The sequence below is a fragment of the Myotis myotis genome, unplaced genomic scaffold (genome assembly GCF_014108235.1).
Source record: "Myotis myotis isolate mMyoMyo1 unplaced genomic scaffold, mMyoMyo1.p scaffold_m19_p_1, whole genome shotgun sequence".
In the NCBI taxonomy this organism is placed as follows: domain Eukaryota; kingdom Metazoa; phylum Chordata; class Mammalia; order Chiroptera; family Vespertilionidae; genus Myotis; species Myotis myotis.
In genome coordinates, this window is record NW_023416313.1 from 58104734 (window position 1) to 58121926 (window position 17193).

Below are 17193 nucleotides of genomic sequence, written 5' to 3' on the forward strand. Positions count from 1 at the left end.
GGTGGCTCAATTGGTTGGAGTATCGTCCCATACACCAAAAGGTTGCAGGTTTGATTCTGAGTCAGGGCACGTAACTAGGTTGCGGGTTCGATCCCTAGTTGGGGCACATATGGGAGGCAACAAATCAGTGTTTTTCTCTGTCCATTCCTCTCTCTCTAAAAAAAGCAACAATAAAAACATCCTTGGGTGAAAATTAAAAAATAAATAATTTTTTAAAAATAGTTTTAACAAGAGGTTCTAGTGACATGTGACAGTATGTTTGTTATAACATTGCTCCAAAAGAGCAGTGTTCTCTTGAGCATACTGGGACAAGGGTCTAAAAGGAATGTGCCAACAATGATGACATTTGATTATCTTCTGGTGTGATTATAGGTAACTTCACTTTCTGTTTCTGTTTTTCTATACTTTATAAATTATTTATTTTAATAAGAAAACAAAACCAAAGAAGGAACATTTTTAAATTCCACTATTTTTTTTTCTTTTTGAAAACAATTTCTAATATAAAATAAGATTTTTTGTAACTTTAAATGATAGATCAAGAAAAGTTGTATATATTGTTAGCCAACATAGTGGTTGTACATAAATTTTGCTTCATACCAGGCAATAACCAAACAGCCACAGGGAGCTACATATTTGATTTTCCTAGAAAAGCAAATTGATAGTGAATATTTCACTATGTCAAGTTAGACAAGGGGGTGTGTATTAATGTAGAAATGCATACAATTTTATACTTACAAGATTAGCAAATATCTGGGGCAGCTGCCAATAACTGTCAGGGCAAGGGGAGGAAGGAGTAGGGGTCAATTAATGTACTTTAGGTAGTAATTGGAAACACTATTAACATAAAAGTTTTATTTGCATGTTATTAATTCTTAGATATACTTTTATTTTAACATCTCTGAAATCGTAATAGGTCCTACAGTTAAAATACACAATATTATTTCTTTCTTAATGCATACAAATGGTCAGTGTCATAAATTCAAAGAACTGAAACATACTCTTCGACCTAGCAATTTTATTTCTATGAATTGGTCCCACTACCAATTTGTGTGGAAAGACATTTCTATAACAATATCCTTTGCAATATTGTTTATAGTAGTAAAATAAAACCATAATAGACACCAAATAAATTGGCACCTACTCCACAATGAAATGCTAAGGAGCTGTTCAAAAGAATCAGAAAGAAGAGAATAGAATGCCTAATGGACGGATCTCCAGAATACATCCTTAAAGACAAAATGTACTTCTAGAAGACGAAAGCAACCTCATGAACACAGCACTTGCAAATTTAATGTTAATGTGACCATTGATTGAAGCAGAGGAAAGCATTCACCCTAAGCAGCATACTTCCTGGTCATTGACATTTTGGGGTGCACTAGACAAATGTACTTTGTTCAGGCTTTTACATTATCCTTTTTCATCTCATCTTAGTACTAAGCATTATTCTCCTACCTAATTTGTCTTTCTAGCCATTTACCTTACCAGGGAGAGGGCCTCTACTGTGCACCCCTAGAATAATGAGAACTGTACTGAGCTTTATAGCTTTGAGCAAGTGCCCAGAGACAAGAGTGTCCTGCCAGCTCCTGGCTGAAGCAAAAGAATAATGTTCATCAGTAGGGACTTCGAAAGTTAGGAAGGTGCATCCGTACAGTCCAGTGGTGCAGCTGTTAAAAAATGAGAGAGCTGTACTGACACAGGTGTGTTCAGTCATCCAGGCAGAACAAACCACCACCTTCTCTATCCCTACAAGGGCTTCTTCAGTCTGAGGTTCAGAGACTTGGGATTTGTTTGAGGGGAAATTTTAAGAATTGTGGATTTGGGTTTTTTAATCAGATAATTTATTTTTAACTACCATCCTAATTATAGAAGAAATGAGTGGTTCTAGGACATAATATTTATATATATTATGGAAGAATTGAAGAAAATATTGTAAATTTGTTTATTTTCATAGATTAATTCAAAATTCACAAGAAAGGAGGACTGATGATGATGAAATAACATGGGGGAGTGATGAATTGCCAATAGAAGCAATAAACCACGAAGATTCCAATAAAGGCAAGAATTTTATTAGCAATTTTTTCATCAAACTCAGTGGATAGAAAAAATAAGTGTTTGAAAATTATATTTTCAGAATATATGGATATGTTATTTCACCACATGTGAACATTACTTGGTTCTATACATAAAGTTAAATCACATAGCAAACATCAACATTCATTTATGTAACCAGAAGTTTACACAGTTGTAGGTGAAAATTCTCAGTGGCTTGGAGTAAAACAAACAAATAAATGTATAACTATAAGTGGAAACACAAAGTCACAATTTTGCCATTCTGAAATGAGAAAGAGCACATTTTATTTACAGTAAAATAGGTAGGATGGCTCAAAGGTAGGAATGTATGACGCTTGAATCCCTACCTCGTTTTTTAAGAGCTAGCTCTTAGAGTCCGTTGGTCTGTCCTTCCTATCACTGACTGCTTCTCTCGTTTATAACTGCGTCAGTGGAGAAATGAGGTTCTTATCCAGAGTTGCATTTCTCTTTTCGTTCATATAAGGAAATGTTATACTGACGCAATGAAATACCATGGTTTTGTAATTTGAAGTTTTAGTTAAAAGAAATTAAAGAAGTGAATGAATACTTTTGGATCTAGGTAGACTGTTGTCAGTGACAGAGCTCATCAACTCCTGTAGCCCGTGCTCTTTAACCTTTAAGCTCCTGTTGCACTCACACGCAGCTCTGTGAAGGTTCACGGTTATTTCATATGAGTGAATTTTGTACTCAAAATTAGCCTTCACCCCAGCCAGATGTTTAGCTCCTTGAGGTATCTTGTACAGCTTTGTGTGCCCCACGGTGCCTAGAATGACTATTGACTGTGTGTTAGCTGCATCATCAGAATACTTTAATCAACTGATTGACATAATTAAAGCTACACTTGTGCAGTCTATTGCAAGATATCTCTGCAGCTTTTTTCAAAATAACTACCTTCTGTTATAAGCACTTTCCATAGACCAGGTGCTAAATTAGAAACATGCCTATTCTAAGGCACTGATAGCACTTTTTAGATAAATTCCTGAAGGCCTCAAGGCTTCATTTGCATGGAGAAAACTATCAAATACCAGAGACACTGACACTAAGTACCCAGAGTGAGTAGATGGGGGGATCAGTGTTCACTAGTGCATTGCCGCATTGTAAGGAATTTCTGAACCTCCCTTCCTCTTTTCCCCATGTGCTAGGAAACTCATTTAAATGCAAAATAATAGTAGAACTAAATACATTTTCATCAAGAAAACAGTACCATTTGAGTCAAGAGCCTTAAGAATTTCTGAATAGTCAGTGAGGGTGTTTCCTTGAAAGTTGAGTACAAGGGCCTTGCTGTGGCCAAGATTTTCCTGTGTTGATTGTACTTATCTGCCTACCAATTAATTCTAGTGCCTTATTAATTCTAAAGCTTCTCTCACTCATGTAAAAATACATGAGGTGAAAATATACTAAATTTAGTTCCCTTATTGGCTAAGTCAGTTGTTGGGGGGGATTTTTTTTTAATCAACTGCTGAACTCTTGTTAGATCATCCTTTTCTGACAAATGAGGAGCTCACTGCACTTCCCATCGTCAAAGTGCTTCCCTCTGGTAAATACACTGGTACCAAGTTGAAATCAGTCATTCGAATGCTGCGGGGTTTACTAGATCAAGGAATTCCTTCTAAGGAGTTGGAGGTAAGTAGCTTCTGCAAATGGTTTTTCTTTCTCAAATAAAATTGTATTCAAGGTTAGAAGAAATTTTAAAAATTCTGAAAATGTCTGTTATTTTACAACTTAACTTCCAACTATAAAAGCACCACTATCCACTGAGGGGGTGGGGGCTTGCCCGGAGTGGGAATGGATTGGGGTGGGGGGTCAATCAGGGAAAAAGGAGACATATGTAAATCTTTAGACAATAAATAAAAAAATTAATTAAATTTTTTTTTAAAAAGCGCCACCATCTCAAAAAGCACCACCATCTCATCATATCTAGTAGTAAATTATATTTTTAAATTAGGATCCTAAAACATAGTATTGATTTAAAGGGATCTCTTTAGCCACTTTGGAGCTTGATAAGTCTCCCTGAAGATTATTCTCCCCTCCTCATATGTAGAGATAAAGTATTTTTTGTGGTGGTGGTTTTTTTTTAAGTCCAACCATCCACTAGACTGCATAATTAATACACTATAAGTGTGGTTCACCATTAGCAATAGTTTCTAATTTAACAGCTCCAAGAATATACTGTTCCCCTCCATTTTTCCAGAAAATATTTCTTTTTTATGGTCTTAAGTTTAAATGTTAGCAACCTTGCCCTAGCTGGTGTGGCTCAATTGGTTGGAGTGTCTTCCCATATACCAAAAGGTGATGTTTTCAATCCTAGTCAAGACACGTGGGGGAGGCAACCGATCAATGTCTCTCTCTCCCCCCTCTCTCTCCTTCTCTCCCTTCCTTTCTCTCTCTAAGATCAATTTAAAAAAATAAATAAATGTTAGAGATCTGCTATCACAACCCTATTTTATAAAGTCCTTTATTTTTCTCTATCACAGCAGCTTATTAATTTCTTCATAGCATAGATCACAATATTTGCTTATTTACTTCTTTACTGCCTTCTTTTCCCAATAGGGTATAAGCTCCAGGAGAGCCAAAATCATATTTTTTCTCTCACAACTATATTCCCAATACTTATTACAGTGCCTTACATATACAGTGGGCATTTTCAGTATATATTTGGTGAATGTGTGGATGGATGGATGGATGGAATAAAAAGTGAAAAAAAGTTGACTTTAGAACATAATACTGTCTAACTACAGCTCTACTATATGGAATATTCTATGACCCCACAGACAATATTGTCAAGAAACTCTGCTCCAGCTTTAAGCCAAAGTTGGTTTTATAAGTTGTATTTTTTTCTACATTATAATTATAGACATCTTTAAACTGAATTTAAAATAAGGTATAAAGTGGTACCTCACAAAGTTAGTTGACTACAACATGTAAAAGATATTTCCAACAATATATTTTAACAATTGGTGCATCAAATTAGTATTGGAAATTTAGGCTTATTTATCTTGACAAGACATAGCTATTTCTTTTCTTTTTTTAAAATATATTTTTATTGATTTCAGAGAGGAAGGGAGAGGGAGAAAGACATAGAAACATCAATGATGAGAGAGAATCATTGATCAGCTGCCTTCTACATGCCCCACACTGGGGATCAAGCCTGCAACCTGGGTATATGCCCTGACCAGGAATTGAATCATGACCTCCTGGTTCATAGGTCAACGCTCAACCACTGAGCCACTCTGGTCGAGCAAGACATGTCTATTTTTTAACACTCAAAGCCTTCCCTGATCAATAGCTAGTTTTGTACCCTAAACACTTGCTAATCTCAACGAATTTAACCTTATTTCCTTTTTGCCTTCAGAATCTTCAAGAATTAAAACCTTTGGATCAGTGTCTAATTGGACAAACTAAGGAAAACAGAAGGAAGAACCGATATAAAAATATACTTCCCTGTAAGTTCTAATTTGCCTTCATACTAGCCTATCTATCTCTTACTTAAGTGCACAAAGATTTATATTAGTAACAAAAAATTTAGGTATACAGTGTGAATTCCTTTTAAAATTATCTATGTATTCTGAAAATCAATTAGAGAAATATTAAATAATTCTTCAGACACTCATGAATTACTAGCATTGTATCCTATATAATAAAGGGGTGGTATGCAAATTGACCATCACACCCTCACAAGATGGCTGCCTACGACCAGGCCGGCAAGGGGGTTAGTGAGTGACAACCAAACGACTAAACAGCAGGCTGCATGGGGTGATCAGGCCGACAGGGGGTTAGTGAGGGACTACCAAACGACTGAACAGCAGGCTGCGTGGGGTGACCAGGTTGGTGGGGGGGCCATGAGGGGTGACCAGGCTGGCGGGGGGGGGGGGCAGTTGTGGGCAACCAGGCCAGCAGGGGGTGTTGTAAGAGGCAACCAGGCTGGCAGGGGGACAGTTGGGGGTGACCAGGCCAGCAGCGGGGGGCAGTAAGAGGTGACCAGGCCTGCGGAGGAGGGGGAAGTTAGGAGCAACCAGGCCAGCAGGGAAGGGCCAGTTGGGGGCAACCAGGCCTGCAAGGGGGGAGGGCAGTTAGGGGCAATCAGGCTGGCACACAGAGGCAGTGAGGGGTGATCAGGCCAGCGGGTGGGGGGGAGGGTGCAGTTAGGGGCTACCAGGCTGGTGAGCGGTTAGGAGCCAGTGGTCCAGGATTGTGAGAGGGATGTCTGACTGCCGGTTTAGGCCTGATCCCAGGGATCAGGCCTAAACCGGCAGTCAGACATCCTCTGAGGAGTCCCGGAGAGGGTGCAAGCTGGGCTGAGGGGACACCCCCCCCCCCCCCGTGCACGAATTTTGTGCACTGAGCCTCTAGTTAGAAAATAATCAGTGATGCTAAATCAGTATTTTTAAGTCTTTTTAACAGTATCAATTGTCTTTGGGTTGAACAATTTCTTAGTTCATATGTCACAATCAACATCTCTTTATCCCACTTATAAGTTTAGAGAAATGTCTGTGGTACATAATAGCTATATACTAGTATATGCATGTGACAGAGTGGTACCACCAGGTTGCATTATTTCATGTACCAGAAGGAAAAAAAAAATGTTTTTACCCATGTTTGACTCATTATCAAACATTTGATTTTTAAAAAATTATATATAAATATATGTAGGTAGCCAAAATATTAATGTCTAGCAATTTCTTATAAAAAGTATCAGCCATATTTGTATATATATTAGCACAATGGATTATACCAGTGGTCGGCAAATTCATTAGTCAACAGAGCCAAATATCAACAGTACAACAATTGAAATTTCTTTTGAGAGCCAAATTTTTTAAACTTAAACTATATAGGTAGGTACATTGTTATTAACTTAATTAGGGTACTTCTAAGGCTTAGGAAGAGCCACAGTCAAGGGGCCAAATTGCTGCATGTGGCTCGCGAGCTGCAGTTTGCCGACCACAGGATTATACCATATGACACACTGACCCTATCTTTGCCATAAATCCAAGGAGAAATAACTGAACTAATAATGACAAATCATACAATAAATAATAATACAATTGCATTTTTTCTATCAAGATGGAGAATACAAAATTCATTTTGGGAAATTTCTTTTAAGAAGTGAATCTTAGGCCCTAGCTGGTTTGGCTCAGTGAATAGAGTACTGGCCTGAGGACTGAAGGGTTCTGATTCCATTCTGGTCAAGGGGACATGCCCAGGTTGCATGCTCAATCCCCAGTAGAGGGCATGCAGGTGGCAGCCAATCAATGATTCTCATCATTGATGTTTCTATCTCTCTCTCCCTCTTCCTTCCTCTCTGAAATCAATAAAAATATTTTTTTAAAAAAAAGAAGTGAATCTTAGCACTTTAAAATGGAATAGATATGGTTTGGCATAAAGTATATGGGAATTATTTCAGGCAAAAAAAAGAGAGAGTGAGAAAGAAAATGGCTATTATCTCAGAGTCAGAGTGGGATAAGTCATGAGCTCAGAACTGCTGAGTGGGTTTGTTTCTAGGACTAAGAGTTACAAGTCAAGGAATAGAAGGGCAATCAATGGAGGGTTTTGAAACCCATTACTAAGAGTCATAATTTGGGAGTCACAGAAATTACCAGTTAAGTTTATAAATATTTGAAGTAGAAATAACTTCTAATGTATAAATACATACAAATTAATTATCTTGGATAAGACAGCTTATATATACTTTTCACTGGGGCAGCCTGTTTTGAAAGTTTATATTTTGACTATATGAAATTACAGTCAGACAAAGACAAGAGTCTGTATGCCTAGAGAATAAAGTGAGCTCCCTTTTTATTGTGTTTATTATTTTGGCTGCTTATTTAAAAGAATATAGCTTAATTACATGAGCAAGAGTTAATTTTGCCAATTATATAGGTGTCCCAGAAAATGTATACATACTTTGAATGATTACAAAATCAGTGTTTATTAACATTCAGTTCATTTTCAAAATGTAAAAGAATCTACAGAAATGAATTTTTTTTTTTTTACAATGCCTGTTTTCAAACTGATGACCACTGGGGTCCAGGCACTGCTGATAATGCGAAGCAGTGGAATTGCAAACACCAAGAATCAATTCGTTCTGTATTTGTGCATCCCAATCCGTCAACTATTGCCGGTTTTGTACCATAAACTTTATCTTTTATATATCACCATTAAAAAGTCTAATGGATAAAATGTCTTTGTTCATAGCTTAATCAGGCTTCACCTATTATTTCAAATCAGTTTAACCTGAAAAGGAGTGAAAATTAAGTGAGTTATCAGCTCTTAAAGTGTGTATACATTGTTGGGGAACACTCTGTGTCCCCAAAGAAGTATATACACACTTTGAATAAATTATAAAGGCAGTGTTTGTACTTCAACTGTGTTTTCAAACTTCCAGTAGCATTTTAGGATGCATTTCCTTTGTTCAGAGCTTACTCTGGCTGAAAAGAAAGAAACGTCAACTGAGCTATCAGCCTTTGAAGTTTGTATACATGTTTTTGGGACACCCTATATTTGTAATAAGTACTTTAATAGTTTCACAGTGATACTAATTTTTGTCTTATGAGATAATTTTTCAGCATTGTCCTTCATTATTAAATTCATTATTATTGTCATCATTAAAAATAAGGATGGAAAAGAAGTACCAAAGTTGTATTTGATTCTCTAGTTAGTTAAGAACTTCTAAATGCATTCATTAATTTATTAATTTTAATATCTTCAGCCAGATCTATGTAAATAATATCATGTTGCACATTAAGATGGCAACTTGTAACATACATGGACAATTGTAGCATAAATGTTTGAGTAAATATAAAATAATTTATCCTACAATTTGAAAATATACCTGTATTGAGATGTTTGTGATTTTGTCTATGGTTATGAGGAATTTGTCATCATCTTTGACTCACCCTGTTTATAAAGCTCTTGTTTAAAAATGCATGAGATAGATGGCTCTGTCTTGTGGTGGTAAATTCACAGATGATGCTACAAGAGTGCCTCTCGGAGATGAAGGTGGATATATCAACGCCAGCTTCATTAAGATACCAGTGGGGAAGGAAGAGTTCGTTTACATTGCCTGCCAAGGGCCTCTCCCTACAACCGTTGGCGATTTCTGGCAGATGATTTGGGAACAAAAGTCCACAGTGATAGCCATGATGACCCAAGAGGTAGAAGGGGAAAAAGTCAAATGCCAGCGCTACTGGCCTAACATCCTCGGCAAAACGACAATGGTCAGCAACAGGCTCCGGCTGGCGCTGGTGAAAATGCAGCCGCTGAAGGGCTTTGTAGTAAGAGCAATGACCCTAGAAGATATTCAGGTGAGGAAAATAAATCTTTCCATTTTCTAAGGCTTATCTCCTGGTTGGAATGCAGGCCTGGACCCTTTCCATGATCGTATCAATGTATTTTTCAAAAAAAAAAAAAAAAGACAGTGATTTCTTGGTTCCCATTTCAATGGAACTAATGCCACCTATTATTTTTTATCTGATATAAGTTTAAATGTGACCTCTTCTTGAATTCTTCCAGTTTCCTCCAGTACATACTGTATTAAAATGAAAATGAGGCCGAAACCGGTTTAGCTCAGTGGATAGAGCGTCGGCCTGCGGACTGAAAGGTCTCAGGTTCGATTCCGGTCGGGGGCATGTACCTGGGTTGCAGGCACATCCCCAGTAGGAGATGTGCAGGAGGCAGCTGATCGATGTTTCTCTCTCATCGATGTTTCTAACTCTCTATCTCTCTCTCTTCCTCTCTGTAAAAAATCAATAAAATATATTTTTAAAAAAATAAAATAAAATAAAATGAAAATGAGAATACTGGGCTTTTAATGTGATCATCCATCTTTGCTTAGTGATAGCACAGAATGGCTCAGAAGCTGTGCACTGGAGACTCATTTTTTAAAAATCAAACCTTTAAGTAGACTCAATAAAACTGTTTTTTAAAAACCTTTAAGTAGCAGATATTCCTCCATAAAGACGTCTTGGGTAGTACATGGACAATTGTAGCATATATGTTTGTCATTCCAGTAATTCCTACTGTGGCCACCTAACCACTGAATAAATTTAGCTTGAATTAGACAATGGGTAGACCTTACGTAAAGCTACTGTTTCTTCATCTCCACGCTTTATTTCACTCCTCCCCCCAGGAATACTAGTTAGGAGTGAGTAATGTGTTTCCGATTGGCGTTTTAGCTCTCTTAAAGAAAGTAGTTTTACTTTCACAGAAACAACGCATACGAGCATATTCACTCAGTTCTGGGGCAGCATGTAAATGTAGCCTGAGAATTTCCTTTGTGATTTTTTATTTCTGATTTTATAAAGAATTAAAGTCTATACCTCCTTATTCATTTACACCAGCTTACATTACCTATGCAAGCACCATTGTTCACTATTTCTTAAATATTTAATTAAATATTTATTTAATTAAATTAAATTTAAAAAATTAAAGATTTATTTAACCAACACATGTTTACAGATTTCAGGCCCTGTTATGGAATTAAGGGGTTCAGCAATGAGCACAGACAAAAAAGAAACTGTGACTTCATGGAGCTTACCCTCTAATGAGAGAATACTGGTGCTGTGGAAAAAACCGCGCAGGTGTTGAATGAGCCACGTGGACATGGCGGGGGGCATTTCAGTCAGGAAGAGGGAGTGCAAAGGCCCTGAGACTGAATTGTGCCTAGTGTTTTTAAAGAACCACAGAGAGATCCCGGTGGCTGGAGCAAGATGGCCAGGAGGAAACGGTTAGGTCTGAGAGGTAGCTGGGCCAAATTACATAGGGTTTTTTAGCCAGTGCAATGACTGGCTTTTATCCGGGGTGAGTTTGAAATGGGGCCATTAAAAAAAAAGTTGTTATCAAAACATATTTTCATTTAGGACTTCCAAAAAGCAGTTTTTACCAATATTTAAAATGTGGATCTAGCGTCCTCCTTGATAAAGGCCCTCCATGTGTTTGTTTGATGGAGGTTTTTTTGTCCCTCATTTTCCTTTGATTTCATCTGATGGAAAAGCTAATTTTGAAAGGATAAAATAATATTAAGAAGTAACTACATGTGAACAATATAGCATGCCTTTACATTCCTATTCTATTGTAATTTCAGACACGAGAGGTGCGACATATTTCCCATCTGAATTTCACTGCCTGGCCGGACCATGATACACCTTCTCAGCCAGACGACTTGCTCACTTTCATCTCTTATATGAGACACGTTCACAGATCAGGCCCAATCATCACCCACTGCAGCGCTGGCATCGGACGTTCAGGGACTCTGATATGCATAGATGTGGTGCTAGGCTTAATCAGTCAAGATCTTGAGGTGAGGACAAGGATAGGCTGAGTGAGCATTCGACCAGAAATAACGGTGGAATCTAACTTTTTATTTTTTTATTTATCTTTATTATTGAAAGTATTACAGATATCCCCTTTTCCCCCCCGCCATTGACCCCCCTCTACCCTGCTCCCTTTCCCTCCCCAGGCCTTCCGCTAACTATTATCTGTCCGTGGCTAAGCATATATAGCATATAAGTTCATTGGTTAATCTCTTCCCATCTCCCACCCCTCCCTCTGGCATACGTCAGTCTGTTCCATGCTTCAATGTCTCTGGATCTATTTTGTCCATCAGTGTATTTTGTTCATTAGATTCCACATATGAATGAGATCATGTGATACTTATCTTTCCCTGACTGGCTTATTTCGCTTAGCATGATACTCTCCAGGTTCTTCCATGCTGTCTCCAAGGTTAAGAGATCCTTCTTTTTTACAGCTACATAGTATTCCATAGTGTAAATGTACCACAGATTTTTTTCTTTTTTCTTTTTTTTTAATTTTGTTTTATTGCTTAAAGTATTACAAAGGGTATTACATATGTCTCCTTTTTTCCCCCCCTTGACCTTCTCCCAGCCTCCCCTACCCCCCAGTGTCTTGTGTCTATTGGTTATGCTTATATGCATGCATACAAGTCCTTCGGTTGATCTCTTAACCCCCTCCCCCACCCTCCCCGGCCTTCCCGCTATAGTTTGACAGTCTGTTTGATGCTGTTCTGCCTCTGTATCTATTTTTGTTCATCAGTTTATAATGATCTTTATTATCCATAAATGAGTGAGATCATGTGGTATTTTTCCTTCATTGATGGCTTACTTCACTTAGCATATGCTCTCCATTTCCATCTATGCTGTTGCAAATGGTAAGAATTCCTTCTTTTTTACAGCAGCATAGTATTCCATTGTGTAGATGTACCACAGTTTTCTAATCCATTCATCTGCTGATGGGCACGTAGGCTGTTTCCAAATCTTAGCTATGGTAAATTGTGCTGCTATGAACATAGGGATGCATATATCCTTTCTGATTGGTGTTTCTGGTTTCTTGGGATATATTCCTAGGAGTGGGATCACTGGGTCAAATGGGAGTTCCATTTTTAACTTTTTGAGGAAACTCTGTACTGTCTTCCATAGTGGCTGCACCAGTCTGCATTCCCACCAGTAGTGCACGAGTGTTCCTTTTTCTCCGCATCCTCTCCAGCACTTGTTGTTTGTTGATTTGTTGATGATAACCAGTCTGACAGGTGTGAGATGGTACCTCATTGTTGTTTTGATTTGCATCTCTCAGATGATTAGTGACTTTGAGCATGTTTTCATATGTCTCTTAGCTTTCTGAATGTCCTCTTTTGCAAAGTGTCTATTTAGGTCCTTCGCCCATTTTTGATTGGATTGTTTATCTTCCTTTTGTTAAGTTGCATGAGTTCCCTATAAAGGTTGGAGATTAAACCCTTATCGGTGTAACATTGGAAAATGTTCTCCCATGCAGTGGGCTTTCTTGTTGTTTTGTTGATGGTTTCTTTTGCTGTGCAGAAGCTTTTTATTTTGATGTAATCCCATTTGTTTATTTTCTCTTTAGTTTCCAATGCCCTAGGAACTGTAATGGTGAAGAAATTGCTTCATCATATGTCTGAGATTTTGTTGCCTTTGAATTCCTCTAGTATTTTTATGGTTTCCTGTCTTACATTTAAGTCTTTTATCCATTTTGAGTTTATTTTTGTGTATGGTGTAAGTTGGTGGTCTGGTTTCATTTTTTTGCATGTATCTATCCAATTTTCCCAACACCATTTATTGAAAAGACTGTCTTGACTCCATTGTATGTTCTTGCCTCCTTTGTCAAATATTAATTGAGCATATTGGTTCAGGTCGATTTTGGGGTTCTCTATTCCATTGATCTATATGTCTGTTCTTGTGCCAGTACCAGGCAGTTTTGAGAACAGTGGCTTTGTAATACAGCTTGATATCTGGTATTGAGATCCCACCTACTTTGTTCTTCTTTCTCAGGATCGTTGCAGCTATTTGGGGTCTTTTTTATTCCAGATGAATTTTTGGAGAGTTCGTTCTAGGTCTGTGAAATATGCTGTTGGTATTTTAATGAGGAGTGCATTGAATTTATAGATTGCTTTGGGTAGTATGGACATTTTAATGATGTTGATTCTACCAATCCATGAACGTGGTATGTTCTTCCATCTGTTTATGTCTTCCTCTATCTCTTTTTTCAACGTCCTGTAGTTTTCTGAGTAGAGGTCTTTTACCGCTTTAGTTAAGTTTATTCCTAGGTATCTTAAGTTTTTTTGGTGTGATGGTAAATGGAATTGCTTTTTTAGTCTCTCTTTCTATAAGTTCACTATTGGTGTATAGAAATGCCATAGACTTCTTGGCGTTAATTTTGTATCCTGCTACATTGCCAAATTCATTTATTAAGCCTAATAGTTTTTTGATGGACCACAGATTTTTTGTTCATTCATCAACTGATGGGCACTTGGTCTGTTACCAGATCTTAGCTATTGTAAATAACACTGCTATAAACATAGGGGTGCATATATTTTTTCTGATTGGTGTTTCAGGCTTCTTCAGATATATTCCTAGAAGTGGGATCACTGGGTCAAGTGGCAGTTTCATTTTTAATTTTTTGAGGAATCTTCACACTGTTTTCCACAGTGGCTGCACCAGTAATTGAGTTCTAGTTTCATGCCCTTGTAATCCGAGATGATGCTTGATATGATTTCAATCTTCTTCAATTTGTAGAGACTTAGTTGGTGTCCTAACATGTTGTCTATCTTTGAGAATGTCCCATGTGCACTTGAGAAGAATGTATATTCAGCAACTTTGGGGTGAAATGTTCTGCAAATGTCAATTAAATGTATTTGATCTAGAGTGTTATTTAGGGTCTCTGTTTTCTTGTTAATTATTTTGTCTATAAGATCTATCCATTCATGTCAGTAGGGTATTAATAAGTCCCCTACTATGAGTGCACTGCTATTTATCTCTCTCTTAACACATTTCGTACCGTTCAGGAGTTTTCTCGTGTTTCGCGCGCCATCTGTTAAGGACCGCTCACGAGTGTTCTTGTTTTTCACACCCATGGAAAAAAGGAGCGAATCTCGATACTTATGTAAATTTTGTTTGGTCCTTCTTCATAGAGGAAAATGTTTTACGCAGTACTATACGTTAAAAAAGTACTAGAAACTTTAATTGTTTAATTGTTTTTGTAAATAAAAATGTTATAATTATTGAAAAACAACACCTAAAGTGCATTATGATGATTTAAATAACGTGCAGTTTGCCCAAAAACGTGCAGTCCCTGGCGTATGTCTTAGAGATTTCAATGTGGTACGCAATGTGTTAAAATCCTCCAGAAGTTTTCATATATATATATATATATATATATATATATATATATATATATGCTCCTATATTGGGTGCATATATATTTACAGGGTTATAGCTTCTTGTTGTATTAATCTGTTTATTATTATGAAGTGGCCTTCATTGTCTCTTGTTATGGCCTTAACTTTGAAGTCTATTTTGTCAGATATGAGTATTGCTACCCCAGATATATTTTTCATTGCCGTTTGCATGGAAAATTTTTCCCATCCCTTCACTTTCATCCTGTGTGAGTCTTTTGTTCTGAGGTGAGTCATGTTTTCTTATCATGTTTTCTTATCCAGCTACCCTATGTCTTTTGATTGGAGCATTTAATCCATTTACATTTAAGGTTATTATTGATAGGTATTTATTTGTTGCCATTTTTATTATTTATGCCTATGTTCCTCTCTTTCTCTTTACTTCTTCTTCATCTTACAACAGTCCCTTTAGCATTTCTTGCAGTGCTATTTAGTGGTGATAAATTCTTTTAGGTTTTTTTTGTCTGCGAAGCTATTTATTTTACCTTCAATTTTGAATGATAGCCTCATTGGATAGAGTAGTCTTGGATTCAGTCCCTTGCTTTTCATTACTTTGTATACTTCATTCCAGTCCCTTCTGGCCTGAAGTGTTTCTACCGATAAATCAGCTGACAGTCTAATGGGAGCTCCCTTGTAGGTTAACTTTCTGTCTCTCCCTTGCAGCCTTTAAGATTCTTTCTTTGTCCTTAACGTTTGCCATTTTAATTATGATGTGTCTAGGTGTGGGTCTTTTGGGGTTCATCTTGATTGGGACTCTCTGTGTTTCCTGAACCTGAGTGGCTTTTTCCTTAGTCAGGTTAGGGATATTTTGTCATTAGTTCTTTAAACAGGTTCTCTATTCCTTACTAAGGTTCTTCTCCTTCTGGTACTCCTGTGATGCACATGTTGTTATGTTTCATGTTGTGTCAAAGCTCCCTTAAACTCTACTCCTGCTTTTTAATTTCTTTTTCTCATTGTAGCTCTGAATGGGTGTTTTTTCTACCCATTCTATCTTCTAAATTCCCTGATTTGGTCCTCTGCTTCCTGTAATCTACTATGATTCCTTCCCGGGTATTTTTATTTTTTTAAAGGATACCCTGGAGGATATTTTTTCTATTGATTTTTAGAGAGAGTGGAAAGGAGGGGTGGGGGGGAGAGAGAGAGAGAGAGAGAGAGAGAGAGAGAGAGAGAGAGAGAGAAAGAAACATCAATGTGAGAGAGACACATCGATTGATTGCTTCTGCACACACCCCAACCAGAACGGGATCGAGCCTACAACTGAGTTACGTATCCTTGACTTGAATTGAACCCGAGACCCTTCAGTCTGCGGGCCGATGCTCTAACCCCTGAGCCAAATTGGCTAGGATATTCTTTATTGCAGCTATGTCATTCTTCCTTTCTGCTTGATTCTTATTCATGGTTTCTACCTCTTTTTTCATGCTGGTGTAGTTCTCATTAAGTTCCATATAATTCTCTGGAATCTAACTTTTTAATGTGTTAGGATCTTGGAATTTTTTTTTTATCAGTTTATATGAATGCCTTAATTTTCTTACTATGCAGAATTGTTTTTTGTAAATGTTCAAAACTGCATGGACCATAATGAAAAAGAAATAATACTTCAACTTTATATTTGTTTTACTGTTGTTGTTTTTTTAGCCATGTGCTCAAAAGCCCCTTATGCATTTCACTTTTTATGTTTTTAGGCTTATATAAAATAAAGTCAATATTGTTATCATGCTTTTAGGGATAGAAATATTAAAGCACAAAAGAAAGTATATTTTGAAATGAACAGGCTTATACACTTTTGTTGTTGTTATTGTTACCTATTGGTGGGAAATGTATATTTTGTTAAACAAATTAATGTTAAATAGTCTATCTCTAAACAATTACTCCCAATTTAAAAATTATTATGAAATAAATAAAGTTAATGAGTGTAATATTACTTAATATCTAAATTAGTGTAAACATCACTTAAAATGTTAGAATATTGAACATATACAATATGTAATTACAATATTTGTCTTTAAAATTTTTTAGTTAAAAGCAGTTCTATCTTGCACTTCACACTCTATTATATCTAACCATAATAATTTAAGTGGGCCAAAACAAAATAGTCTACTTCCCCCTTGTTTCAAATTTAAATATCAGTGAAAATGAAAAGATCAGGAATTTTATTCTGAGAAGGAAAACATAAGAACTTTAGTTTTCCTTTTCTTTCTTTTTTTTTTATTAGAAATTAGTCAGATTTTAGAAGGACAAGAATTTATTTTGTGGATTTTCAAATACAATAACCTTTCTTAATTCTTAAAATTATGAAATGATGGCAAAGTCAGTTCACCAAGTTATTTTGTCCATAATAGTTTGGACTGCTAGAAGGAGAAGGAGAATGGGGTACAGAAATATGTATAAGCCAGTTGACTCTG

General features: G+C 36.8%; 1 protein-coding gene across 31 annotated transcripts in view; it reads left to right on the forward strand.

Annotated features, from left to right (window-relative positions):
- The window catches only part of PTPN13 (protein tyrosine phosphatase non-receptor type 13), a 212291-nt gene that overhangs the window by 187014 nt on the left and 8084 nt on the right, over positions 1 to 17193 (forward strand). For 27 of the 31 annotated variants that reach the window (XM_036338751.1, XM_036338782.1, XM_036338776.1 and 24 more), the window contains 5 exons: positions 1952 to 2055; positions 3566 to 3714; positions 5444 to 5534; positions 9055 to 9392; positions 11171 to 11386. In XM_036338751.1, coding sequence (XP_036194644.1) covers positions 1952 to 2055; positions 3566 to 3714; positions 5444 to 5534; positions 9055 to 9392; positions 11171 to 11386 — 898 coding nt within the window. Of the gene's footprint in view, positions 1 to 1951; positions 2056 to 3565; positions 3715 to 5443; positions 5535 to 9023; positions 9393 to 11170; positions 11387 to 17193 lie in introns of those variants that run through there. The other 4 variants (XR_004972633.1, XR_004972635.1, XM_036338896.1 and 1 more) reach the window with 3 other exon arrangements.